The sequence below is a fragment of the Equus caballus genome, chromosome 10 (genome assembly GCF_041296265.1).
Source record: "Equus caballus isolate H_3958 breed thoroughbred chromosome 10, TB-T2T, whole genome shotgun sequence".
Classification (NCBI taxonomy): Eukaryota; Metazoa; Chordata; class Mammalia; order Perissodactyla; family Equidae; genus Equus; species Equus caballus.
Genome location: NC_091693.1, coordinates 18,856,916 through 18,881,973, shown reverse-complemented (window position 1 = coordinate 18,881,973; position 25,058 = coordinate 18,856,916). Strand labels below are relative to the sequence as shown.

General features: G+C 51.3%; 2 protein-coding genes and 1 non-coding gene across 15 annotated transcripts in view; 2 read left to right on the top strand and 1 right to left on the bottom strand.

The window, feature by feature from the left end:
• Nucleotides 1–752, top strand: part of LOC138916036 (basic proline-rich protein-like) — a 4,719-nt gene extending 3,967 nt beyond the window's left edge. Inside the window, exon 3 of the mRNA XM_070225613.1 lies at nucleotides 73–752. Within this exon, the coding sequence (XP_070081714.1) occupies nucleotides 73–752 (680 nt within the window). The remainder of the gene's footprint in view (nucleotides 1–72) is intronic.
• Nucleotides 1–25,058, top strand: part of ODAD1 (outer dynein arm docking complex subunit 1) — a 25,358-nt gene extending 300 nt beyond the window's left edge. The window contains exons 2-16 of one of the 13 annotated variants that reach the window (XM_070223124.1): nucleotides 750–806; nucleotides 1,081–1,180; nucleotides 2,393–2,492; nucleotides 2,633–2,822; nucleotides 14,291–14,413; nucleotides 14,762–14,875; nucleotides 18,384–18,451; nucleotides 18,706–18,893; nucleotides 19,081–19,215; nucleotides 19,957–20,039; nucleotides 20,164–20,332; nucleotides 23,171–23,334; nucleotides 23,438–23,538; nucleotides 23,837–23,915; nucleotides 23,991–25,058. In XM_070223124.1, coding sequence (XP_070079225.1) covers nucleotides 1,111–1,180; nucleotides 2,393–2,492; nucleotides 2,633–2,822; nucleotides 14,291–14,413; nucleotides 14,762–14,875; nucleotides 18,384–18,451; nucleotides 18,706–18,893; nucleotides 19,081–19,215; nucleotides 19,957–20,039; nucleotides 20,164–20,332; nucleotides 23,171–23,334; nucleotides 23,438–23,538; nucleotides 23,837–23,915; nucleotides 23,991–24,500 — 2,094 coding nt within the window. In that variant the 5' untranslated portion in view covers nucleotides 750–806; nucleotides 1,081–1,110 and the 3' untranslated portion in view covers nucleotides 24,501–25,058. Of the gene's footprint in view, nucleotides 1–665; nucleotides 807–988; nucleotides 1,181–2,392; nucleotides 2,493–2,632; nucleotides 2,823–14,290; nucleotides 14,414–14,761; nucleotides 14,876–18,383; nucleotides 18,452–18,705; nucleotides 18,894–19,080; nucleotides 19,216–19,956; nucleotides 20,040–20,163; nucleotides 20,333–23,170; nucleotides 23,335–23,437; nucleotides 23,539–23,836; nucleotides 23,916–23,990 lie in introns of those variants that run through there. The other 12 variants (XM_070223122.1, XM_070223125.1, XM_070223126.1 and 9 more) reach the window with 12 other exon arrangements.
• The window catches only part of ZNF114 (zinc finger protein 114), a 47,349-nt gene continuing 42,016 nt past the window's right edge, over nucleotides 19,726–25,058 (bottom strand). Inside the window, exon 6 of the transcript XR_011421942.1 lies at nucleotides 19,726–20,018. This is a non-coding gene — a transcript (zinc finger protein 114). The remainder of the gene's footprint in view (nucleotides 20,019–25,058) is intronic.

The following is a 25,058-nucleotide window of genomic DNA, read 5'->3' as shown; positions in this document are numbered from 1 at the left end:
CCGCTCCTGGAAACACGCAGGCGGCCCTCACAGGCCTGTGCTCCCCACACAGACCCTCCCGACCTCCCACAGGCCCTCCGCGCCAGCGCCTCCTCAGTGGCCGCGGCCCCCGCAACTCTCAGGAGCCAGTCCTTCCAGCGCCCTCCCACCAGACCCCGCCTGTGTTCCTGCAGCCCCGCCCCCTACAGGGGCCCGTGCCCCGCCCCTCTCAGGCCCCAGCCCCGCCCCCTGCAGGGACCTCTGCCCCTCCCCTCTCAGGCCCCAGCCCCGCCCCTGCAGGGACCCCTGCCCCTCCCCTCGCAGGCCCCGCAGCCCTGCTCCCTACAGAGATCCGTGCCCTGCAGTCGCAAGGCCCGAAGCCCGGCCCCCTACAGAGACCCGTGCCCAACCCCTCACAGGGCTCGAAGCCCCGCCGGGACCCGTGCCTCTTCCCCTCTCGGGCCCTTCCAGCACCGTCCTTCGCAGCCCCCTCCTGCCTTGGTCTTCATTGCCCTCCTAACTCCGCCTCGCTGGCCCCGGCAGCCCCGCCCCCCGCAGGCCCCGCCCCCAGAAAGGCCCCGTCCCTTGCAGCCATCCTAGCTCCGCCCCCCTCGGGGCTGACCCACCGGTCTGTTCACGGCCCCCAGGATTCAGCACTGGAGGCCTCCTTGGCCCCTCCTCCCAAGCCTCCCCTCCCGCGCCCTCCCCTCGCTGCCTGGGTCCCACCCCGGCCGCGGTCCTCAGGCGTCATTGGCCCCTTATCTCCTCAGTAACCAGGCCACAACAGTGAGCTTGAAGCACCAGGGACAGGTCCGGCACTGCAGCAGGTAGGGCCCGGGCCTCGCCCCCACGGCCGGCCGGGGGTTTCCCCTTCCCCAAGCAGCCCCGCCGCAGAGATAGAGAGAATCTAGGGGACCAGTCCTCCGTGCTAGAGTCAGAGGGGTGGGGGAGAGGCCTGAGACGGGACCCCTCCGACCCACCGGAGGAACTGAGCCTCCAGGAGAGACCAGGGCTGGTTCTGGGTCACCTTCTTCCAGATCCTAGCCCCTCGCTGTTGGTTGCCCACTCTCCTCCGGGCCCCCTCCTGCTCGCGGTCTGAAGGGCTCCTGTGTCACCCCTACGTTGCTCAAGATGCCTTTGGGATTCTCTGCAAGGAGCACCCGCTCCGAGGATGGAAGCGAGGTCTTCCCAGAGGGACTGGGTAATTGATACGTTCTCGTTTTCTTTCACTCATTCTTTTCCTCAGTGTCCCCAAGTTCCAGGTCCTGTGCTGCTAGGCACTGGGGACTGGGAGAGACCTTCCAGGAGAGCCCTCTAGTGCCCGAATGGAGGTGGAGCAGGACCGGTGGGCGGGCCAAGCCTGGGGAGCGGGGCGCGCCGGGAAGGCTTCCTGCAGGAGGAGACGTTCTCGTGGGGCCCAGAACTCCACCCAGGAATTACCAAGGGGAGAAGGAAGGGAAGAGGCTTTGAGAGAACAGCTTGAGGCTAGAGCAGGGTTTCTCATCCTCCGCACTGCTGACACTTGGGGTCAGGGAATTCTTTGTCGTGGGGGCTGTCCTGTGCGTTGTAGGATGCTCAGCAGCAGCCCTGGTCTCTATCCAGCAACCCCCCCCCCCCCCCATCAAGGCAATCCAAAATGTCTCCAGACATGGCCAAATGTCCATGGGGGGCACATCGCTCCTGGTTGAGAACCACTGGGCCGTGGGAGGTGGGGCGCTGGAGGACAAGCCTGGAGAGGTGGGTAGGATCAGGTCATGTTAGGTCTTGAACACCGGGCTGAGGAGCTGGGACGTTGTCCTGAGAGCGCTGGAGCACCAGGGGAGGCCTATGAGCAGAAATGGGGCAGAGACCGCTCTGGGCGTAGAAAGACCCTCTGGGGCTGTGAGGGGAGGCCAGGAGTTTGAGGAGGAGGCTGGGGTGACGGTCCAGGCAGCAGACGATGAGGCCTGAGCCTAGGGGATGGGCTGAGAGTGAGGAGGCGTGAGGACGGGGCTGAGGACTGTTGGGCAGTGGGGCTGGAAGGGAAGGGAGCGAGCAAGAATGCTGCCCGCTAGGTCTTGGCATCTGCCCTCAACTTGCCCAAGTTCCAGGTCCTGTGCTGTGGGTCCCTGAGGACCGTGAGGGCTTCCAGGAGCGCCCTCTAGTGGGGGAAAGAGATGTGCGCCCAAACCGGGAGCAGGAGTGGGTTTGGGGGAAAAATCCCGAGGTCGGCTTGGGGTCCAGGGAGTATTGAAGGGATGAGCAAGCCTGAGGGGTACAGGAACTGAGATGCAGTCCCAGAGGGGCGTGGGGACTCGGTCTGCAGTTCAGCTGCCATTTAGGAGACCCTAAGGGAGCCAGAATTCCTAGGTCCTGGGGAGGAAGGTGCTGGGGCCCAGTTACCAGTTGAGTCCCTTGGCTGGTCCCGCCGCAGTAGATTGGGAGCTGAGCAGACTGCAGCGACAATGCAAAGTGATGGAGGGCGAAAGGCGGGCCTACGGCAAGGAGGTCCACCAGCGCATCAACAAGCAACTGTGAGCTGAGTGCGAGGGGGCTGGCCGAGGCGCTGGACTCCTGGGTCCGAGGCGAGGAGGGTAGGCCCGGTGTGTCCGGCCTTTAGTGATCCCGAGCTCTGCCCCTTGCCGGCCTCTCCTCCGCCTCCCTCCCGGGGCAGCGAGGAGATCCAGCGTCTGCAGGAGGTGCGGGACAAACTGCAGGTGCAGATCAGCGTCGCCCAGAGCCAGGTCAAGCGGCTGCGAGACGGCGAGAGGCTGGAGAACATGGGCCACCTGCTGAAGTGCCAGGCCCAGGCGCAGGCTGAGGTCAAGGAGCTGCAGGAGCAGACGAGAGCCCTGGACAGGCAGGTGGGTTCTGAGACCAGACTCTGTGAGTCCTATTTAAGGTTCCTAACCTATGTGAGCCTTAGCTTCCTCATCTGAAAAATGGGTTTATTGAAAGCATCCGCCTGGGAGAGTTGTGTTCAGTCTCCTGCAGGAATATGGGCGTTTGGGGTTTAGCAGAGTCCCACATCTTCAGAAAGGGGGCTGGTGTGGTCAAAGAGAAAAGTTCACCTTCTGGAGTCAGTGAAACCTGCATTAGAATCCTGGTCCTGCCACGTCGGAGCTGTGTGACCACGAGCAAGTCTTCACCTGTCTGGGCCCTAGTTTCTTCATCCGCATAAAGAGGATGTCGGTAATGCTGCTGAGTCTAGACAGGCTTTTAATCCCATCTGCCTCAAGATCTTGCTATTTGACCTTGGAAACAATTTTCCTTTTTTTTTTTTGAGGAAGGTTGGCCCTGAGCTAACATCCGCGCCTGCCTTCCTCTATTTTGTGTGTGGGATGCCGCCACAGCATGGCTTTATGAACAGTGCATAGGTCCACGCCCAGGATCCAAATCAGCGAGCCCCAGGCCGCCAAAGCAGAGCGTGTGAACTTAACTGCTAGGCTACCAGGCCAGCCCGCACAATGTGACTTTTCTAGGCCAGTGTTCTTTCAAGTTTTTATGACCATGACTCATTGCAATGCAGTTCACACACACGCAGAAGCATATGGATGTAAACACACACACACGTAGACCCGAAACAAGAGTTTCACCAAATAATGCTTACTTTTTCTATGTGGGATCCATTCTATTTTTGATTCTAGTCTTCATTAAAAAAAAGTTGCTTGCCCAGACCCAGTGATTTCTTGCACACTGTGGGATCACAAACAGGAGCTGAAAAGTTACTTACCCTGGTGGTCTGCATTAGTTTGCTATTGCTGCTGTAGGGAAGTACCACAAACTCGATGGCTTCAAATAACACAAATTAATTATCTTACCATGCCGGAGGCCAGGCGTCCAAAATGGATTCCGCTGGGCTAAAATCAGGGTGTTGGCAGGGCTGCATTCGTTCTGAAGGTTTCAGGGGAGAATCTATTTCCTGGCCTCTTCCAGCTTCTAGAGCCACCTGCATTCCTTGGCTCGTGGCTCCTTTCTTTGTCATCTAAGCTAGCCCTCATTGGTTGAGTATTTCTCATGCAGCATCACTCTGACTTCTGTTTTTGTCACCTCCTCTCCTTCTGTGATTCTGACTCTCCTCCTACCTCTTTGACTTACAAGGATCTTTGTGATTATGCTGAGCCCAGCCCGATAACCCGATAACCCAGGATCATCTTCCCATCTCAAGATCTTTTTTTTTTTTTTTGCTGAGGAAGATTAGGCCTGAGTTAACAGCTGTGCCAATTGTCTGGGGACATTCGTTCATTCAACACATATTCACTGAGTGCCTGCTAAGTGCCAGGCACCGTTCTAGGTGTCAAGGACCCAGCAGTGAGCAGAGCAGACAGGGCCCTGCTGTCATATAGTTTACACTCTCCTGGAGAGACAGACAGTAAGCCAAGTAGAAGCCAAAGAAAGAATCATTCAGAAGAGATGCTCCAGAATCCAGCACAGAGAAACAAAAAGATGGGAAATATGGGTGGAACTAAGAATGGTTAAGAGACATTGCACATATAGTGAGGTTAAATATATGTCTAATAAGAGTTTCAGAAGGACAGAGAGAGAATGGGACAGGGGTAATGTGTGACAAGATAATATCCAAGAACCTTCCAGAACCAATGGAAGAATGAATCCACAGATTCAAGGACGCCATAGAGTTCAAAACAGGATGAATAAAAAATCCACACTTATACAGAACATAGGGAAATTTCAGAATATAAAAGCAGCCAGAAAATAAAGAAGACATTACAGTCACATGTCACATAATGACGTTTCAGTCAATGATGGACTGCATGTATGACAGCGGTCCCATAAGATTAGTGCCATATAGCCTGGGTGTGTAGTAGGCCCTACCATCTGGGTTTGCGTAATTGCACCCTGTGATGTTCACACAACGATGAAATCACCTAATGATGCACGTCTCAGAATGCATCCCCGTCGTACTTTCAAAGGAGCCGCAGTTAGACTGATAGCTGATTTCCTAAAAGAAACACGGGAAGTCAGAAGATAGTAAGATTGTAACTTCACGGTATAAGAGAGAAAACTGTCAACTTAGAATTCTGTACCTAGTGAAAATACCATCTATGAAAGAGAGAGCAGAATAGACACTTTCTGGGAGAGAAAAACAGAGTTAGCCACAGTGTTTCTCAAACTATATGTTAAAACTTCCGATCTGTGACTGACTGGTACTTTTGTAAGGCTTGTGTCTGGTGTGTCCTGTTTCTAAATGTTTACTCTCATTTTCTCAACTTTGATCAGAGACTGGTGACAGACAGCCCGTGGACGTCCCCAGGTCATGGCACCAGTCTGTGGAGATGTAAAAAAGTACTTGATAAGATTCAGCATCTATTCATGTTAAAAACTCCTAGAAGGGGCCGGCCCCATGGCCGAGTGGTTAAGTTCACGCACTCCACTTTGGCGGCCTAGGGTTTCACCAGTTCGAACCCTGGGTGCGGAGCTAGCAACACTCATCAAGCCATGCTGAGGCAGCGTCCCACACAGCAGAACCAGAAGGACCTACAACTAGAATACACAACTATGTACTGGGGGGCTTTGGGGAGAAGAAGAAGAAAAAAATTGGCAACAGATGTTAGCTCAGGGCCAATCTCTTAAAAAAAAAAGAAAAAGGGGCTGGCCCCGTGGCCTAGTGGTTAAGTTCACATGCTCCGCTGCAGGCGGCCCAGTGTTTCGTTGGTTCGAATCCTGGGCCCGGACATGGCACTGCTCATCAAACCACGCTGAGGCAGCGTCCCACATGCCACAACTAGAAGGACCCACAGCGAAGAATATACAACTATGTACCAGGGGGCTTTGGGGAGAAAAAGGAAAAAATTTAAAAATCTTTAAAAAAAAAAGAAAAAAACTCCTATAAAACTAGGAATAAAAGGAAATTGAATAAAGGGCAACTATAAAACATCCACAGCAAACATATTTGAGAGCAAAACATGAAAAAAATTCTCTCTGAGATCAGAAACAACATGAGGGTGTCAGCTAGCACCGCTTCTGTTTAACATTGGAGGTCACATCCAGTGCATTATGGCAAGAAAAAGAAAAGAACAATTTAAAGACTGGAGAGGAAGAAATGAAACTGTCAGTATTTGTAGACGGTATATTTGTGTATATGGAAGATCCAGAAGAATCTGACAGTAACTTATTATAATTGACAAGGTATTTTAACAAGGTGGCTGGATACAAATTAATATGCAAAGTTAACGACACTTCCCTGTATTAACAATACCTGTTAGAAAATAAAAGAAGGAAAGATAAATTTATAACAGCCAAAAGAAGCACCTGGGAAGAAATCTAACAAAAGTGTGCAAGACCTCGGTGGAGTAAATTGTAAAATTTTATTGACGGATATTAAGAAGAACTTAATAAATGCAGATATATACCGTATTCATGGATTTGAAGAGTTAGCGTTGTAAAATGTCAGATCTCCAAGTTGATTTATAGATTCAATGTAATCTTAAAGTACTAGAAGTTGTTTTTTCAGTGATGGAGTGGACAAGCAGATTCTAAAGTTTATATGGAAGTGCAATGAACGAGGCAACTAAGATTTACTTAAAGGAAAGACCAGCAGTGTGGAAGGAGTTGCTCTCTCAGTTATCAACATTTATTATGAGGCTCTTGTAATTGGTGCTGGGCTGATCGAATGGATCAATGGGACAGAAGAGACAGCCCTGAAAGAGAGCTATGTGTCTGTAGACACTTGATCTATGACTTCAAGAAACAGGAAAAGGAGAACTCTAATAATGGTGCTGTGAACACTGGATATCTGTACAGAAGACGAAACCAGTACCTTACCTCACACTGTACCCTGAACTGATTCCCGATGGGCCACAGGTCTCAATGTGTGAACATGAGGAAGGGCTTTCTTAAATAAGTTACAGAAATCTCTACTGAAGGGAAGAGATTGATACATTCCATGACTTTCACATTAATAACTTCTGTTCCTCAAAAGAGCCATAAAGAGTGTGCAAAGTTAGTCATGAAATGGAGAGTTATTGCCAACACATAAAGCTGACAAAGGACTAGTATCAAAAACATATAAGGTACTTCTACAAATCATTAAAGAGTCAGCCCATTTAAAAAGATCGTCAAAGGACTTGAGTTGGCACATCACAAAACAAGAAATTCCAATGTCCAATAAAGGTAGGAATTACTCATTAGTAATCAGAGAAAGGCAAATGAAAATCATAATGAGATATCCTTCAACACTCACCAGATTTTCAGAAATTAGTGTCCGAAGATACCAAGTGTTAGGAGAGAAGGAGCAGTAGGAACTCTTGCCAGCTGTTGGTTGGGGTATAAATGGTCGTATGTGTTCTGAAAAGGCTTTCCCCCCCCCCCCCCATTATCTATTAAATTTGATGATAGACATATGCTGTGATGTGGGGTCATTTCCACCCGGCATGGTCACCAGAAGCAGTCTTGAGTTGTACCCGACATTCTCGCTCACAGGATCCAACAGGTTCACTTAATTTCGTGGAAGGAGAGAGGACAAGAAACAACAGCATCTTGGCACAACAGCATCACGTACATCTTCCTTGAGCATCTAGGGGCTGCTTCTCAGCACCTCCAGTGGGAGGGTAACACATGGGTGGTGGTGTTGCCCACCCTGACGTAGGGAAGTGTCATATGCAACAAGAGCCACCTCCTGTAACAGATCGTGAGGGTCGCTTCTAAGCCGCCACGAGGGACGCACTCAGTTATAAGAAATACCCCACCAGGAAGCCAGCTTTCTATTCAATCTTGTCACCTAGGCCCTTAGATCTATGAGCCCGCTCACAATCCTTCCAGTCTGATGGAGTTCACCCATCAGGGGCCGTTTTTATAATGAACACTGTTGCCTGGGAACACAGCTCGTGTTCCATATTTACCTTAACCCAGTGTGTTTCCATGGAAACAGTGTCGGGAGGAAGTAAACCAAAGTCATCTCCCAATAGAAAACGGTTTAGATCCGTCGGAAACCCTTCCTCCCACCCAGCAATTCCACTTCTCAGTATATATGCCAGAAACAGGATTCATGTAAAAGAAAGTCGATAGAAGTATTGCTTATATGAGCTAGCTCCAAATTGGAAGCAACCCAAATTTTCATCAATATTTGAATGAACAAATAAACTGTGGTATATTCATATACTGAAATAGTGTACAACAATGAAAAATGAATGAATTACAATTACACACAGCAACATGGGTGAATCTCATAAACCTTTGAAGGAAGAAAAAGTTAAATATACAGGCGGCATTATTTCATTTAGATAAAATTCAAAACCAGGCCAAAGTAAACTGGTTTTTGTTCCTTCCCAAAGCCCCAGTGCATAGTTGTATATCATAGTTATAGGTCATTCTAGTTCTTCTATGTGGGACGCCGCCACAGCATGGCTTGGTGAGTGGTGTGTGGGTCTGCGCCCAGGATCTGAACCGGCAAACCCCAGGCCACCGAAGTGGAGCATGCAAACTTAACCACTATGCCACCGGGCCAGCCCCCCAAACTAAACTTTTGTTTAAGGAGTTTATACGTGGGTGATAAAACTGTAAAGAAAAGTGAAGAAATGAATTTCACTTAAGGAAGTGTGGTGAACGGATTAGTGACCCCCCACCACCCCCGCAAATATGTCCAGGTCCTAATTTCGGAAACCGACGAGTATGTTACTTTACACGATAAAAGAGACTTTGTAGACGTGAGTGCAGATTTTGAGACGGGAAGATCATCCCGGATTGGCAGAATGGGCCCGCTATAATCACGTTTCCTCATGAGAGAGGGGCAGGACGGTCAGAGTCAGAGAAGATGATGTGATGTTGGAGAGAGGAGATGTAACAGCAGAAGCAGGTGTTGGAGTGGCCACAAGCTAAGGAACCCAGCCTTTAGAAACCGGAAAAGGCAAGGAGCGAATTCTCCCCCTGGAGCCTCCAGAAGGAATGCAGCCTGGCTCACCTTGATTTTTAACCCAGTGAAAGTGACTCAGACTTCTGACCTCCAGACCTATAAGGTAATAAATTGGTTTTGCTTTAAGGCAGTAAATTAGTGGTACTTTGTCGCAGCAGCAATAGAAACCCACACAGGCAGGAGAGTGGTACCCGTGTGGAGAGGAAGACGGCAGTGATGAGAGGGGGCATCGACAAGGCTCTCAGTATTCTAGTTTTAGACCTCGCTGGTGGTTCAAGGATGTTCTCTTAAAATAAACCAAACATGTTCTATATACTTTTATGTGCAAAGTTATGTGTTTTTAAAGGAAAAAAGATGTTAAACTATCATAGACCTAAATGCAAAACCTAAAACTGTAAAACTTCTAGAAAGAAACATAGGAGACAATCTTTGTGAGCTTGGGTTAGGCAAAGATTTCTCAGATACAACACCACCAAAAGCATGATCCATAAGTGGACAAATGGATAAACTGGACTCCATAAAATTTAAAAACTTCTCCTCTTCAAAAGATACTGTTGGTGGAATGAAAGGACAAGCTCCACATTAGGAGATGGGATTTGCAAAGCATTATCTGATAAAGAACTTGTATCCAGAATACGTTAAGAACTCTCAAATTCAGTAAGGAAACAAATGACGCAATAGGAAAAATGGGTAAAAGACTTAACAGATACTTCACCAAATGTATAAGATGGCAGTAAGCGTGTGACAGACGCTCAACAGTGTCAGTCATTAGGGGAACGCAAATTAAAATCACCAGATACTGCTACACACCTATTAGAACGCCTACAATTAAAAAGACTGACCATACCAAGCGTTGGCGAGGGCGTGGAGGAACCGGGGCTCTCGTACCCTGCTTGTGGAAACGTAAATGGTACAACTACTTCGGAAAACAGTTTGGCAGTTCCTAAAAAATTAAACGTACACCTCCCATATGATTCAGACATTCCACTCTTAGGTATTGACCCAAGAGAAAAGAAAGAGATGAATTGTATGTGAATATTCATAACAGCTTTATTTGTAAAATTCAAAATGGAAACAACCCCAATGTCCACCAACAGATGACGGATAAACAAATTGTGGTCCATCCATACGATGGAATACCACTCACCGATAAAAAGGAATGGGCTAATGAGACACCCAATAACAAGGATGAATCTCAAAAGAATTGTTCTGAGTGAAAGAAGGCAGACACCTCCCCCTCAAAAAAACAGTATATTCTTTTTTTTTTTTTTTAAAGATTTTTATTTTACCTTTTTCTTCCCAAAGCCCCCTGGTACATAGTTGTGCATTTTTAGCTGTGGGTCCTTCTAGTTGTGGCATGTGGGATGCCACCTCAACATGGCCTGATGAGCGGTGCCATGTCCGCGCCCAGGATCCGAACCGGCGAAACCCTGGGCCACCAAAGCAGAGCAAGGGAACTTAACCACACAGCCACGGGGCCGACCCCCCCAAAAAAGAGGATATTCTATGTGATTCTATTAATATAAAACTCTAGAAAATGAGAACTAATCTATAGTGACAGAAAACACACTGGTGACTGCCTGGGGGAGAGGTTGTAGGAAGGAAATGGCAAGAGGAGTGACAAAGAGGCACGAGGACACTTTTGGGGTGATTGATATGTTCCCTATCTTGATGATGGGAAACTCATCAAACTATATACTTTAAATAAGTGCAGTTTTATTGTCTGTCATTTCTACCTCCACAAAGCTGACCCCCAAATTTCCTACCTCACACCAGGTGAAAACACAGTTCTAGTTGGATTACAGACCTAAACGTGAAAAGCAAAGTTTGAATGCTTTTAAAAATTGGAGGAGAGTGTTTTCTGATCTTGGGGAGAATTTCTTTTTATTTATTTATTTGTTTGTTTGTTTTACTTTATTTTTAAAATTTTATTAGAATTTTTTGTGAGTTCATAATAGTTTACATCATTGCGAAATTTCAGTTGTACATTATTTCTTGTCTGTCACCACATAAGTGCTCCCCTTCACCCCCAGTGCTCACCCTCCACCCCCCTTCCTCTGGTAACCACTGACCTGTTTTCTTTGTCCATGTGTTTGTTTATATTCCGCATATGAGTGAGATTATATGGTGTTTGTCTTTCTCAGTCTGGCTTATTTCACTTAGCATAATTCCCTCTAGGTCCATCCATGTTGTCGCAAATGGGATGATTTTGTCTTTTTTATGGCTGAGTAGTATTCCATTGTATATATATACCACATCTTCTTTATCCAATCATTGGTCAATGGGCACTTGGGTTGCTTCCATGTCTTGGCTATTGTGAATAATGCTGCAATGAACATAGGGGGACATATGTTACTTTGGATTGTTGATTTCAAGTTGTTTGGGTAGATACCCAGTAGTGGAATAGCTGGATCATATGGTAGTTCTATTTTTAGTTTTTTGAGGAATCTCCATACTGTTTTCCATAGTGGCTGCACCAGTCTGCATTTGGGAAGAATTTCTTGAACAAGTGGGTCCTAAACTTTCTTTGTTTCTGGAACCCTTAATTTCTTCGTAATTTTTTAGCCCCCTAAAGAAGCCTGTAACAGTCAGAGGTGTGCTGGGAAATCAGCAGTGAGGTAGGGGGAGGGGAGTGCCCTGATTTGTAGCATTCGCTGATTTTCATAACATAAATACTGTCATCTTGGCTCTGGTGAACATACCCTAAGGCGACCCCCAACAAGTCACATCCTTGTATAACCCCCCGCTTCAGTGCGGGGGGAACCTGTGCGTATCTCTAGCCAACAGAACACGGCACCAGCGATGGGGCATCACTCCCTTGATGAGGTTACATGATATAAGGCTGCACCTTAGTAGAGTGAAGAGCCATGCTCTCCTGCTGGCCTTGAAGGAGCAAGATGCCACGCTGTGGAGGGGGCCCCATGGCAGGGAACTTCCAGGGGTCCCTCGGAGCTGAGGGCCTCAGTCCCCCAGCTGCAAGGGACTGAATTCTGCCAACAACCCCATGAGGAGTCTCAGACGAGACTGCAGCCCTGCCTGACAGCTTAATTGCAGCTTTGTGAGACCCTGGGCAGCAGATCCAGCTGTGCCAGACTCAAGATAGTAAATGGATTTTGTTATAAGCCACTAAGTTTGTGGCTATTAGTTCCACAGAAATAGAAAACTAATACAATGATCGATTTCAAGCTACTGACAATTTAACTCACGTAATTCCTGAAAATGGAAAAATCAGCTCTCCAGTGCTGTCCGAGGGGCCTCCAGTATTGCAAAGCCCAACAGTTTATTTATTAAATGGTTTGGACCAAGCAACCCAATAAGCGTTTGAGCCCCAACAACCTGGAAACCATTTGAAAAAATAATATACACAAATTGCAAAAAAAAATTTCTATTTCATTCTTAAAGAAACCCCCACAATGACTTACCCGTGGGATGTTTGTGCCTGTTGGTCCCTGCACAACTTTTCAATCTTGGAGTCAAATCGAACTCGCCACTTTTATTCCATGCTGATTTTAGTGCAGTGAAATTTGCTTTTTTTCTGTGTGTGTGTGAGGAAGATTGGCCCTGACCTAACATCTGTTGCCAACCCCCCTCTTTCTGCTTGAGGAAGACTGCCACTGAGCTAACATCTGTGCCCATCTTCCTCCATTTTATGTGGGATGCCGCCACAGCGTGGCTTGATGAGTGGTGCCAAGTCAGGGCCCAGGATCCGAACCCTCGAACCCCGGGCCACTGAAGCAGAGCATGCAACCTTAACCACTCCACCACGGGACTGGCCCCCTTTTTTTTAAACTGAAAATTTTACTGGGATAATTGTAGATTCACATGCAGCTGGAAGAAATAATACAGACAGATTCCTTGTACACTTTGCCCCATTTCCCCCAATGGTAACATTTTTGGGTATTTGATGCTTATCACAGCAACTGCTAAAGAGTCGGTTTCACAAAGATGTGACATCATGGAAAGGAATATAGCACCGTGTCGCGGTGAACCCGTGAACTGCCTTGAACTCGATGTTCACATGATGTCTGACCAAAGTCAGTGTGTCCCCCTCAAAATTTGAAACATCCCCGTGGTGCCCCCTCTGAGTTGGCTGCAATGCTCTCGGGTGCCTGGTGCATGTATCAGTTTCCTAGGGCTTGTCTAACAAACTGGGTGGCTTATATGACAGATATTGATTATCTCGCAGTCCTGGAGGCCAGAAGTCCAAAATTAGGGTGTCAGCCAGGTCGGCTCCTTCTTAGGCTGTGAGGGGTATCTGTTCCCTGCCTCTCGCCCAGCTGATGGTAGTTTGCTGGCAATCTTTGGCGTTCCTTGGCTTGCAGATGCATCACCCCAATCTCAGCCTTCATCTTCACATGGCGTGCCCCCTGTGTGCATGTCTCTGTGCAAATTTCTCCTCCCTTCCTTTTTTTTTTTTTTTTGGTGAGGAAGATTGGCCTTGAGCTAGCATCTGTGCCAATCTTCCTCTATTTTGTATGTGGGATGCCGCCACAGCCTGGCTTGATGAGCGGTGTGTAGGTCTGTGCCCGGGATCCGAATCTGTGAAACCCAGGCTGCGGATGCAGAGGGCGCCAACCCAACCACCATGCCACTAGGCCAGCCCCTGAAATTTCCCCTTTTAATAAAGACACCAGTCATACTGAATTAGGGCCCAACCGAATGACCTCGTTTTAACTTGATCACCTCTGTAAAATCCTGTCTCCCGATAAGGTTACATTCTGAGGTCATTCTGGGGGTTATGACTTCAACATATGAATTTTCAGGGGACACAATTCAACCCATAACAGCACACAAATTGGGAAACGTGGTATTAAACCGTTCATTTATTAATTTAGTCTGCACATTTTGTTGAGCACCTACTCTGTGTCAGGCACGAAAAAAGACATGAGTCTGCTCTCAGGGAACTTCCAGTTTAGTTGGGGAGAGAGCACACCCCAAATGAGTAAAGATGAATCCAGAAATGGGAAGGACAGGCTGGAAGCTGGTTTCCAGGCGTGGTGAGACCCAGGAACTCTCATGGCATCAGGGCTCATCCTTTTCGTCTCTCAGTCTCTTGTCTCCACTTTGTCTGTTGGCCTCGTTCTCCCAGGATCCTCCGTGTGGTGGGGACTATGACAGCAAAGTCCTGGGGTCCCATCCATCCAGTTCATACATTTCCCCCTAAATATCAGGAAAGGATTCAGGCTGGCTGAGCTTGGGTCCCGTGTACCTCTCTAGGGGGACTGTCCAGACCTGGGTCCTGTGCCTGTCAGGGGGGCTTATTGTGGCTGGAAGCCAGAACCACATGGAGGGTTGGGTACTGTCAGCAGACGAAGGGTAGAGAAGATGGGAGGCCACAAGGACGCACCTGACAGCAGGTGTCAGCCACACTCAACTCATTCACTCTCCCACTCATGTCCTCCCTCCATTGCTCAACCTCTCCCACATTCAGCGAACAAGCTGGTACCGTTCTCTTTCCTCCAGATCCAGGAGTGGGAGACCCGGATCTATGCCCTTGGTAAGGATAGCAGAGCCCCAGGAGTCATCCTGGACCAGAAGGTCAAGGTCCGGCGACGGATCAAGATCCTAGAAAACCAGTTGGACAGGGTGAGGGCCAGCCTCTTGACTCTCTCCAGGCCTGAACTCTGGGGCTTGGGAGAAGAACTGAGCGTGGGGTTAAGTTCTGGAAATGGGGGGCCAGATTCCTGGATGTGGGCAGGCCTGAAGCAATGGGCTCCCTGAGTCAGGAGACAGGATGCTGGAGGGGTGGTGGGTCTCCAGGGAAAGGAGGCCGTTGCATGGGCCCTTGACGGGGGACCGGGCGATGCTCTCGGGGTCCCCCAAGAGGGAACGGGCTCCATCTCTGACAAGTAGCATCCCCCCTTGGCTGAGTGTGGAGGAGGGGGGCAGGCCAGGCCTCAGACAGACTCTTGGCATCCTCTTCCCACCTTCCAGGTCACCTGTCGCTTTGACACCCAGCTGGTGCGCAACGCCGCCCTGCGAGAGGAGCTGGATCTCCTGCGCATCGAGAGGAAGCGCTATCTGAATGTGGACCGCAAGCTGCAGACGGTCGGTGGCCCTGAAACCCGGGACCCCTCGGCCCGGCTGGGGTGGAGGACAGAGGGATTCCCACCGAGTTCCTCCCCACAGCTGCTCAGCCCGCCTTCTCCAACCCTCAGGCTTCGAGTATGGAACTGACCTGAGCCATAGGTTTACTTTAGTCCAGAGGGAAGGCAGACCTGGAAAATGTTCCAGGATGCCCCTAACTAAGAAAGCAGCCTCATTTAGATCTGCAGAAAGCAGAGAAGTCATTTTATTTTCTTTTGAGGAAGATTAGCCCTGAGCTAACATCTGCCACCAATCCTCCTCTTTTTGCTGAGGAAGACTGGCCCTGAGCTAACATCCCTGCCCATCTTCCTCTACTTTATATGTGGGACGCCTCCCACAGCATGGCGTGCCAAGCGGTGCCATGTCCACACCCGGGATCCGAACTGGCGAACCCTGGGATGCCGAAGCGGAACGTGCGCACTTAACTTCTGTGCCACCGGGCCGGCCCCAAAGATGTCATTTTGAATATTACCACCGAGGGCAAACAATGAGCAAGGAAGACCATTTACATTCTAGGGGTTTCTCAGTAACCTTTGAAGTCCTTTCAAAAACCCTCCCTTTCTCCCTCTTTCTTTTTTAACTTTTACTTTAAAATAATTTCAAATTTGCAGAAAAGGTGCAAGAATGGCACAAAGAACTATATATCCTTCACCAAGATTGATAATTTGCCACATTTCCTCTCTGTGTGTGTGTTTGTGTAATTATTATTTTTACTGAAAATAATTTATTATTACAATTGCTGAACCATTTGAGAGTACACTGCAGACATAATTGCCTAAGAACTTCAGTATGTATTTCCAAAGAACAAGAGCATTTTCTTAGAGTTATCCAAGTCAGGAACTTTCACGTTGTTCCAATTCTAAACAGTTCACATTTAAAGTTTGCTGATTGTCCCAATGACGTCCTTTATAGCTAATTTGATTTTCCTGCTCCAGGTGGGGAGCCCACAGTGCATTTGGTTGTTCTGGCTCCATTCATCTGGAATAGTCCCTCAGCCCCTCTTTGTCTTCATGACTTTGACTTTTTTTTTTTTTTGGTGAGGAAGATTGGCCCTGATGTTAGCTCTATTTTGTATGTAGGACACCTCCACAGCATGGCTTGATGAGCAGTGTGCAGGTCCGTGCCCGGGATTTGAACCCTAGAACCCCAGGCCACCAAAGTGGAGTGCGTGAACTTAACCACTTGGCCACAGGGCCGGCCCCTGAACTTTGACACTCTGGAAGTGCCCAGGCCAGTTGTGTTGTACGGGGTCCCTCAATATGGGTTCATCTGATCTTTCCTCATGATCAGATTCAGGTTGTGCATTGTTGGCGGAATATCACAGAGATTGTATCAGGAGGTACATTATATCAGGGGGGTTGGGATGTCAGTTGGTCCGATAACTAGTGACGTTGACTAGGGTCACTGGGTTAGCCGACACAGAGTTTTCCTCTTTGTAATGCATAAGTAGTCTGGGGAAATCCTTTCGGACTATGTAAATATTCTGTTCCCTGACACACTTTCTCTCAGTTGTTTTAGCCTGAATAATTAATGAGTCTTACCTGAATCGTTATTACTGTAATGGCTGCCAAAGGTGCTTTTTCTATCATTTCTTCTACATTTATAAGATGGCATTTTACATAAGAAAGAGCTTCTCATTCTCCCCTGAATATTTATATGTTATCAGTAAACATTTGTGTATTCTTACTTTATTCTATGGGTTATAGTCCATACTGGTCATTATTCCTTACGATGTTCAAATTGTCCCAGATTTGGCTCATGGGAGCCCCTTCAAGCTGACTTCTGTGTCCTTTTGACACGCCCGTCATTTTTTTGAGCACTTCCTTACTTTCTGGTCCAGGAACATGGTCCAGATCATCTTGTACTCATTCTGTCTCAACTCTCGAGTCAGCCACTTCTCCACAGAGTCCCGGTTCTTTCTACTGGGGGGTGGGTGCTGAGAAACCAAGAGACAGGCGCTAAGAGTCCTCATTGCTACTGGGGAGTCATTGCTTTGAGGCCCCCTCTCTAGAGAGAGCTAGGAAACACACATGTATATTCCAAAATCATGAGTCCATGTTGACACTGCTCATTCCAATCCGGCATCACTGGGCTATTCCTGAACATTCCCCATTTCATCTTTCTTCTCTCTTCCCCCGCAGCGGGAACCCTGGCTCCCAGCAGCATCAGTATGCTTGCTCATTTGCTCAGTCCTACAAAACACACAGAGTTTCAGGATTGCTACAGCGGTCCCACCACGCCCGAACCCAAGAAGCACAGTTCACGACTTGTTTGTGGTTTGTTGTGCCGTCTGAGGCATGGGGGTCCGTCTATCGATCTTTAAATCGTTGGATTCAGAAGTCACTTGCATTAGTTTCCATTTTTTGTCCTCCCTGTGTTTCTGTTCTTTGAGGGATGATCAGGCTCCTGCTTCTGTTTGTATTCGGTTTAGTTCTCCCCTAGCCTCATTGATTTCATTTTCTTTATGAATATGTAAGCCATTAACAGGATTCCCCAATCAAAACTATTCCGAAAGCGTGTCCAGGAGAAACATCATTTCCTCCCGGTCTCTTCCACTTCATTCCCATCCAGCCTCTGTAGCTTATGGTTATCCATCCTGGGTTTCTTTTTGCAACAGTGAATGTGTGTGTGCGTGAGCGCATGCACGTTTATACACATGCATATGTATATGGGTATTACATTAATATATATACATTATATATGTATATGCATGTGTATATATGTGCATATGCATGTGTATACGTATATATGTGCACATGCACGCGTGTATATGCATATGTATACGTATATGCATGTGTATATATGTTCACATACATGCATGTATATATGTGCATATGCACGTGCATATGTATGTATGTGCACATGCACGCGTGTACATGTACATGCATGCATACATATATGCATGTGTATACATGTCCACACACATGCATGTATACATGCGTATGTATATATGTGCACATGCATGCATGTGTGTATGTGCACACACATGTGATATGTATATGTATGCATGTACATGTGTATATACGTGCATATGCATGTATATGTGTATGTATATGCATGTGTGTATATACATTAATACATATATACACATTATATATGTAAAAATCTGTTATTTTCCCCCTTCTTTCTCTTGAAGACCCATAACACTGCACAGACATTTCCATGGAACTAGAAAGCATCTCATTGTGGGCACAAATGAAATTCACACAAATTTCTGGACCCGACCAGAGAGTCAGTGGGCGCTCTCAGGAGTTTCCTGGGCTGGGCGTGTCCCCGCTTCGAACTCCTCAGTTTGGCTTCGCCTTAGCTTCATCCGTTTTTAGGATCCCTTTCCGGGGCTGGCGGCCGCTCAGTGGGCGGGTCCACCTGGAAGGCACAGGAGCTCGTCTTCTCCCTGGGGACGCGGCGCCTGGAGGAACGGCCTACAGTTGAGGCTGTAGGAGTGGCCTCTGTGTTGTTCTCTGGGCAGGAGATCCAGCATCTCCGGCACACGGTCGACGCGCTCATGGTCTCCTCCACGTCGGCCTACGCCGTCAGGTAGGGCCCGCGGGGGGCCCTGGATCGCTCAGAACAGCACCCACGTTTTCTTAAGGCAGTGGCGGGGGCAGGGGTTCTGAACTCAAGAAACAGACCGTCAGAACCTACATTTTCTTTTTTCATACGATGCCCCTTTCTCTACCTCCTCCACCGATTTCCCAGCTCCCCGGGGGAGGTCTGACCCCACCCATCCCTGTGACCCTCGGCGACCCCAACCCAACCTCGGATCTCCCTGCCCCGCTGACCTACCCCAGGGAGGAGGCGAAGGCCAAGATGGGCATGCTGCGGGAGCGCGCGGAGAAGGAGGGGGCCCAGAACGACACGGAGGTGCAGACCCTGCAGCGGCAGATAGCGCACCTGGAGCAGCTGCACCGCTTCCTCAAGCTCAAGAACAACGACCGGCAGCTGGACCCCGTCATCGTGGCGAAGCGCGACAAGCGGGGTGAGGCCCGCGCGCCACCAGGCGCCCCGCGGCTCTCTCGGGGCGGGGTCTCCCCGCGCTGCCCGGCACCGGCCTGCAGGGGGCGGGACTGGGTCTGCGCGGCTGAACCGGGCGCGCCCACCCCACGCAGGCCCCTCGGCGCTGGTGGCCGCCCTGCACGCCGCCTCACTGCCCTCTCTGCCCCCAGCCCAGGAGGTGGCCGAAGGCTTCCGCAAGACCTCCCAGGAGAAGCTGGTGCTGCGCTACGAGGACGCCCTGAATAGACTGTCCCAGCTGACCGGCGAGAGCGACCCGGACCTGCTGGTGGAGAAGTACCTGGAGAGTGAGCACCTGGCGGGGCGGCGGGGCGGAGGGGGGACCCCGGGCGCGCGGCCCGGCCCCCGAATCAGGTGCGCCCTGGGACGCCCGCGCGGGCGCCGGAGGAACCAGGACTCCGGCTCCGTCCTACTCGCCCTGACCTTCGGGCCTGCCTCTGCCCCTCTGTCCCCTCCTTTGTCCCCATCCCCGCCTTCTCCGTGCCCGCTCCCCGGGCCTTCCGTCCCCTCCTGCTGGGTCTGTCTCCCTCCTCCTTGCAGCCCTCCGTCCTCTCCCAGGGTCTGCGTCTCCGTCTTTGTGTTTCCGTCGGATTTTGCTGGGCGTGTCCGTCTCCCCGCCTCCGGCGTCTCCGCTCCCCTGTTCCTCCCTCCTTCCCCCCATTCCTGGCCTGCGGGTCTCTCCAAACTTACCCTCCATCTCGGTGTTTCTCTCTCCACGCGCCTGTGGCCGTCTGGCTCCCGGCGTCCTCGGTTCTCTCTTCGCCCATCTCTACTGTTTTCTTTCCCTCTCTCCTCAATTTTTCTGTTTCTCTCTCCGTATTTCTGGGTCTCTTTGTGGCTTTCTCTCTGTTGCGATGTCTTTCTCTCTCTCTGACTTGCTCTGTATTTCTCTGTGTCTCCTTTCTCTCCGTCTCTGTCTCTCCTTGTCTCTGCGTCGTCTTTCTCAACATTTCTTTTCTCTGTCCTTCTGTGCGTCTCTCTGTCTCTGCTTTCCTCTCTGGACCCCGCCTTTCCCGACTCTCCCCCAGTGGAGGAGCGCAACTTCGCTGAGTTCAACTTCATCAACGAGCAAAACTCGGAGCTGGAGCACCTGCAGGACGAGATCAAGGGGGTGAGCGAGACCCGCCCGCTCCCCAGCCCCGCCCTCGCTCCGCGCCTCTGCACCCGTCTCCTCCTCTCCCTGCGTCGGCCCCCCTCTCCCGGAGCTGGGCTCAGAGTTCCGCCGCGCCCCGCAGATGCAGGAGGCCATGGCGAGCACGCGCGCCAGCGAGGCGAACCGGCGCTCGCTGCAAGAGCAGCAGCGGGCCGAGTTGCAGCAGCGCGTGGACGAGGTGCACGCAGAGGCCGAGAGCCTGGAGGCCCGCTTCCAGGTCTTTCGGGGCCAGCTGGAGAAACTCAAGGCCGGTGAGTCCCCGCCCCACCTCCTCATCTGGGAGGATGCAATGAGCACGCGGAGGGCCCAGCCCGGGGCTGGCCACTTGAAGGCATTCTGTGGGATGACTTTGTAAAGTGCACTTGCTTGTTGGTCCATCCCATATCCATCCGTTCATCCATCGTATTTATCCATTCACCCATCTGTCAATCCCAACAGTCTCATATCCATCCATCCATCCATCCCGTATTCACCCATCCATCAATCCAACTGTCCATCCATCCATCCATCCATCCAGTGTTCACCCATTCATCAATCCAACCATCCCTATCTATCCATACCCTATTCACCCACCCATCAATCCAACCGTCCACCCGTCCATCCCTCCCTCCATCCATCCATCCGTCCTGTATTCACTTATCCATCAACCCAACTGTCTGTCTGTCCTTCCATCCATCCCTGTATCCATCCAGTATTTATCTATTCATCCTCCATCAATCCAACTGCTCAATATCCATCACTGGTCCAGTATCCATCCATCCATCCTGCATCCACCCCATATCCATGCATCCATCCAGTATTCATCCATCCATCATATTTATCTATTCACCCATCCATCAATCCAACCATCCCATGTCCATCCATCCATCCAGTATTCATCCATCCATCATATTTCTCCATTCACCCATCCATCAGTCCAACCGTCCATCCATCCATCCATCCATCCATCCATCCATCCATCCGTCCTGTATTCACTCATCCATCAATCCAACTGTCAGTCTGTCCTTCCATGCATCCAGTATTTATCTATTCATCCTCCATCAATCCAACTGCTCCATATCCATCACTGGTCCAGTATCCATCCATCCATCCTGCATCCATCCTTCCATCCTTCCAGTGTGGAGTGCTCAAGAGTCAGGCTGGCCTGGGTTTGAATCCCAGCTCCACCACTGGCGAACCTTGGTGTGTGGTTCCCTCTGTCTGAGCCCCTCTGGAAATGCGATGGCAGTGCCTCCTCTGGAGGGTTGTTATGAGAATTAGATGGCGTGATGGATGGAAGGCTAAAGGTGGAGAGAGACAGAAAAGTGTCGGAGGTGGTGGGGAACAAGCAGGAGAGCCACCTCTGGTGCAGAGTAGGAGCTGAATGACTGGTGGATCCTCCTTGGCTCTGTCACTGTGACCACTGTGCCAAGTCCTGTGCTAGGCGATGAGGACCCCATGGGGAGACTGACGTGGGTGCTGGGTGCTCGTAACCCGGGGCGAGCATGGAGGACACCCAGTGCTCTGCAGGAGCAAGAGGGGCCCCGAACTCAGCACGGAGTACAGGACCAGAGTCTGTACAGGGGCCCCGTGCAGAAAGAAAACGCGGGAAGCCTTGTCAAAAAATTACCAAGAGTTTCAAGGTAGCAACAGCAGAGCATAAGACCGAATGCGGGGCCCGTCAGAGCACAGGGCCCTGTGCCTCTGTGCCGGTTGCACACCCGCGGAGCAGGCTCTGCTGGGGGTCGGGGAAGGCCTCCTGGAAGTGTGATACTTCGGGTTGACTTCGAAGGATGAACATTTAACTGAAAAACTGGGGAGGGGGGTTGCTCCCAGCAGGTGGGGCCAAGGCCTGGAGCTGCGTTCAGGGGGTGCAGGTTCTCTGTGCAGAGCGGGGAATGCAAGGGCGTGGGTGGGAGTTGAAGACAGTCAGACCCGGGCTGGGGCACTGGGGCTTTTTCCTGGAGGTGCTGGGGAGCCATGGAGGTTGTGAGCAGGAGAAGGTAGTGCATAGGGAGGTTAGGGGGACGAGGATGGAGGTGGGGTACGGGGCACAGAGGTATCAGACTGATGGGCTATGGGATGAGGGGTGAGGGGCACTGAGGTCGGCCTGGTGAGAGCGAGGCCCCTTCCTGAGATGGGGAAGCTGGGATGAGTGGGTTTGGGGAATGGCCTTGAGCGCAGTGTGAGTGGTCTGGGGCTGTTCAAGGAGGAACCCTAGGAGGCAGCTGCCTATGACCCTGGAGCTCAGGTGGAGGCGGCACGGGCACAGGAGGTGGGGGTGCTGTATGGCTGGATGCAGATTTTTGTCAATGTCATGGATTTCATTAAAAATAACCAGTTAACTAACTCAGGACAAGCGGGCCATGCACAGGCCAGTTGTGAGAGTGGGTCACGACAGTGACCAACAGGTCAACCAATGACAGTGATTAATCTATTCGTGTGCAAGTGGGGTCCAATACTAAACAAACAAAGCAGGCTGGATGCGCCCCGGGTCCCCTCCGACCTCTCCCGTGGAGCACGCGTGCGTGTGAGTGTTTCTTGGGGAGAGATCCCGGGCTGAGGAATCGTTGGGTTGGATGGAAGGTGGGTGTCCCGGAGCTGTGTGGAGTCTTTCCGTTTGGAGCTCCCGTGTCAGGTTTTCCTTTGACCTCCGTCATTTCTTGCCTTCTGTGGTTCCGAGCCCCGTGGCCAGGGACACCACGACGCCCTCCTGCTGCCTGGCTGCCTGAGCTCAAGCAGGTCCCCTTCCATCTTTTTTTTTTTAAGATTGTATTTTTATTTTTTCCTTTTTCTCCCCAAAGCCCCCCAGTACATAGTTGTATATTCTTCGTTGTGGGTCCTTCTAGTTGTGGCGTGTGGGACGCTGCCTCAGCGTGGCCTGATGAGCAGTGCCATGTCCGCGCCCAGGATTCGAACCAACGAAACACTGGGCTGCCTGCAGCGGAGTGCGCGAACTTAACCACTCGGCCACGGGGCCAGCCCCCCCTTCCATCTTTGAGCCTTGCTTGCCGCCTCCAGAGAACGGGGCGGGAGGGGACTCGAGGCGCGGAGAGGGCTGGCGCCCAGTGGGCAGCGGCTCCATGACGGCCTGTGCCCTCCGACCCCAGACGTCCAACAGCTCTTCACCAAGGCCCAGTGTGACAGCACCGTGATCAAGGACCTCCTGGGGGTCAAGAACTTCATGCGAGATCGGGACATCGGGCTCTTCCTGGGCCTCATCGAGAAGCGGCTGGTGGAACTCCTGACAGTGCAGGCCTTCCTAGACAGCCAGGTGAGGACAGAGGGGGTGCGGAGGGCGACGGGGGGGCTGGAGCCTTGGAGGCTGTGGCCTGGGACATGGGCTTGAGCTGACCACTGGCTTACCCACCCCCCAGACCTACACCTCCAGCCTGGCCAGCGCTGCCCTCCTGGTCCTGGGCCAGAGCCCCGAGGATCTTGTGAAGAAGGTGGTCGCACCTCAGCTCCCTGAGAATCTGTGAGGCATTGGGCAAGAGGGAGGAGGAGGGGACGGAGCTTCCGTGGGGACAGAGGGGACAAATGGGATGGAGGGTTCTGAGGGGCTCTTTGGGACCCGAGGGTGGGTGTGGCTCGAGAGGGGAGTAGAAGATGGAGTGGGTGCTTTGGGGGGACCAGGCGTAGGGGCTGCAGGGACTCTGGGGCCCTGGGTAGATCCGAAGGGAAGGGGCACTTGGGGCTGGCCAGAGCGTGATGAGGAGCCATCGGCCTTTTGTGGGTCGAGAGTGTAGTCCCTTCCTGTCTTCTCTCCACTTGAGGGAGGACCCCCCTGGTTTTGAGGCCAAAGATGACTATCCCATGAGCAAGGAGGAGCTGCTGAGCCAAGTGGTGAAGTCGGTGAGATGGGGAGCCTGCCGGGGTGGCGGTAGGACCTCAGCCCCGCTTTGGGACCCTGACACACCTCCCCGGCAGCTGGAGGTGCGGGAGCAGAACCTGAAGGAGCTGACCGAGGTTATAAGGAAGGCGGACAGCGCCCGGAGCACGAACCTGCCCGGGACGCGGAGGGCCAGCTCGGCCTCACCGCTGGCGACCACCAGGAGCCCCAGTAATGTCCCCGGCTCCATCTTGAGCCACAAGACGAATGGCATCCTGGTGTCCAGCGGCGGCCGTGCCACCAGCTCCAATGTCGGCCACGTCACCTTTGGTGACCCCAGCACCAATGAGGGACTGATGTCTGGCCAGAGCTCGACGGCAGGCCGAGTGACCTTCGAACCCCTCAGCTCGAGTAGCTACCTGGGGTCCACTGGCTATGTGGGATCCAGCAAAGGCCAGGAAAGCTTTGGAGGCATGGAGCACAGAGTCCCTGGGTCAGAATCGAGTGGAGGCCCAGAGTCCAGCAGAGGCCAAGTCTCGAGCAGTGGCGCGGCCTCCAGCACCGGCCTGGACTCTACCACCAGCAAAGACTCCCGGAACGATGACTAGGGGCACCTGGCTGCCACCCTGCCCCTGGCTCCTTGCAGGGCCCTCCTTGTCTGTGTCTCCGCCTCCTGATTTCCCCTTTGACTCGCCATCCTTCTCTTCCAGTTCCGGGCCTGTCTCTTTGCCCCGACGTCTGTCTCCACCTCCCCTTCAATGTATCCCCTTCTCTCTCTCCATCTGCTCTTCCTCATCTCCTCATCTCTGTCCCCTGGTCCCTTTCTGTTGCTCACCCTCCTTTCCCTTTCTGCCCCGCAAAGGCCTGTTCTCTTAGTTTCCCATTCCACGTGTCTGTCTTGTCACCTCGTCTGTCTCCCCGTCTCCTGACCTCTCTGCTTCTCCGCCCCCACTCCACCCTGTTTCTGCTTCTCCATTTCTAATTCCCTCTCCTCCTCTCCATCTCCCGGGCTCTCCTGGCATCTCATGTCCCTGTCTCTGTAGCCCCTCATTCTTTGTCCTCCCCAAGAGCCCCCAGCACTGAGCAGTGGGAGAAGAATCGGGGCAAAGATGTCAGGGTCAGCAGGAGCTGTGACCACAGGAAATAAAGGTCAGAGCTGACTTTTA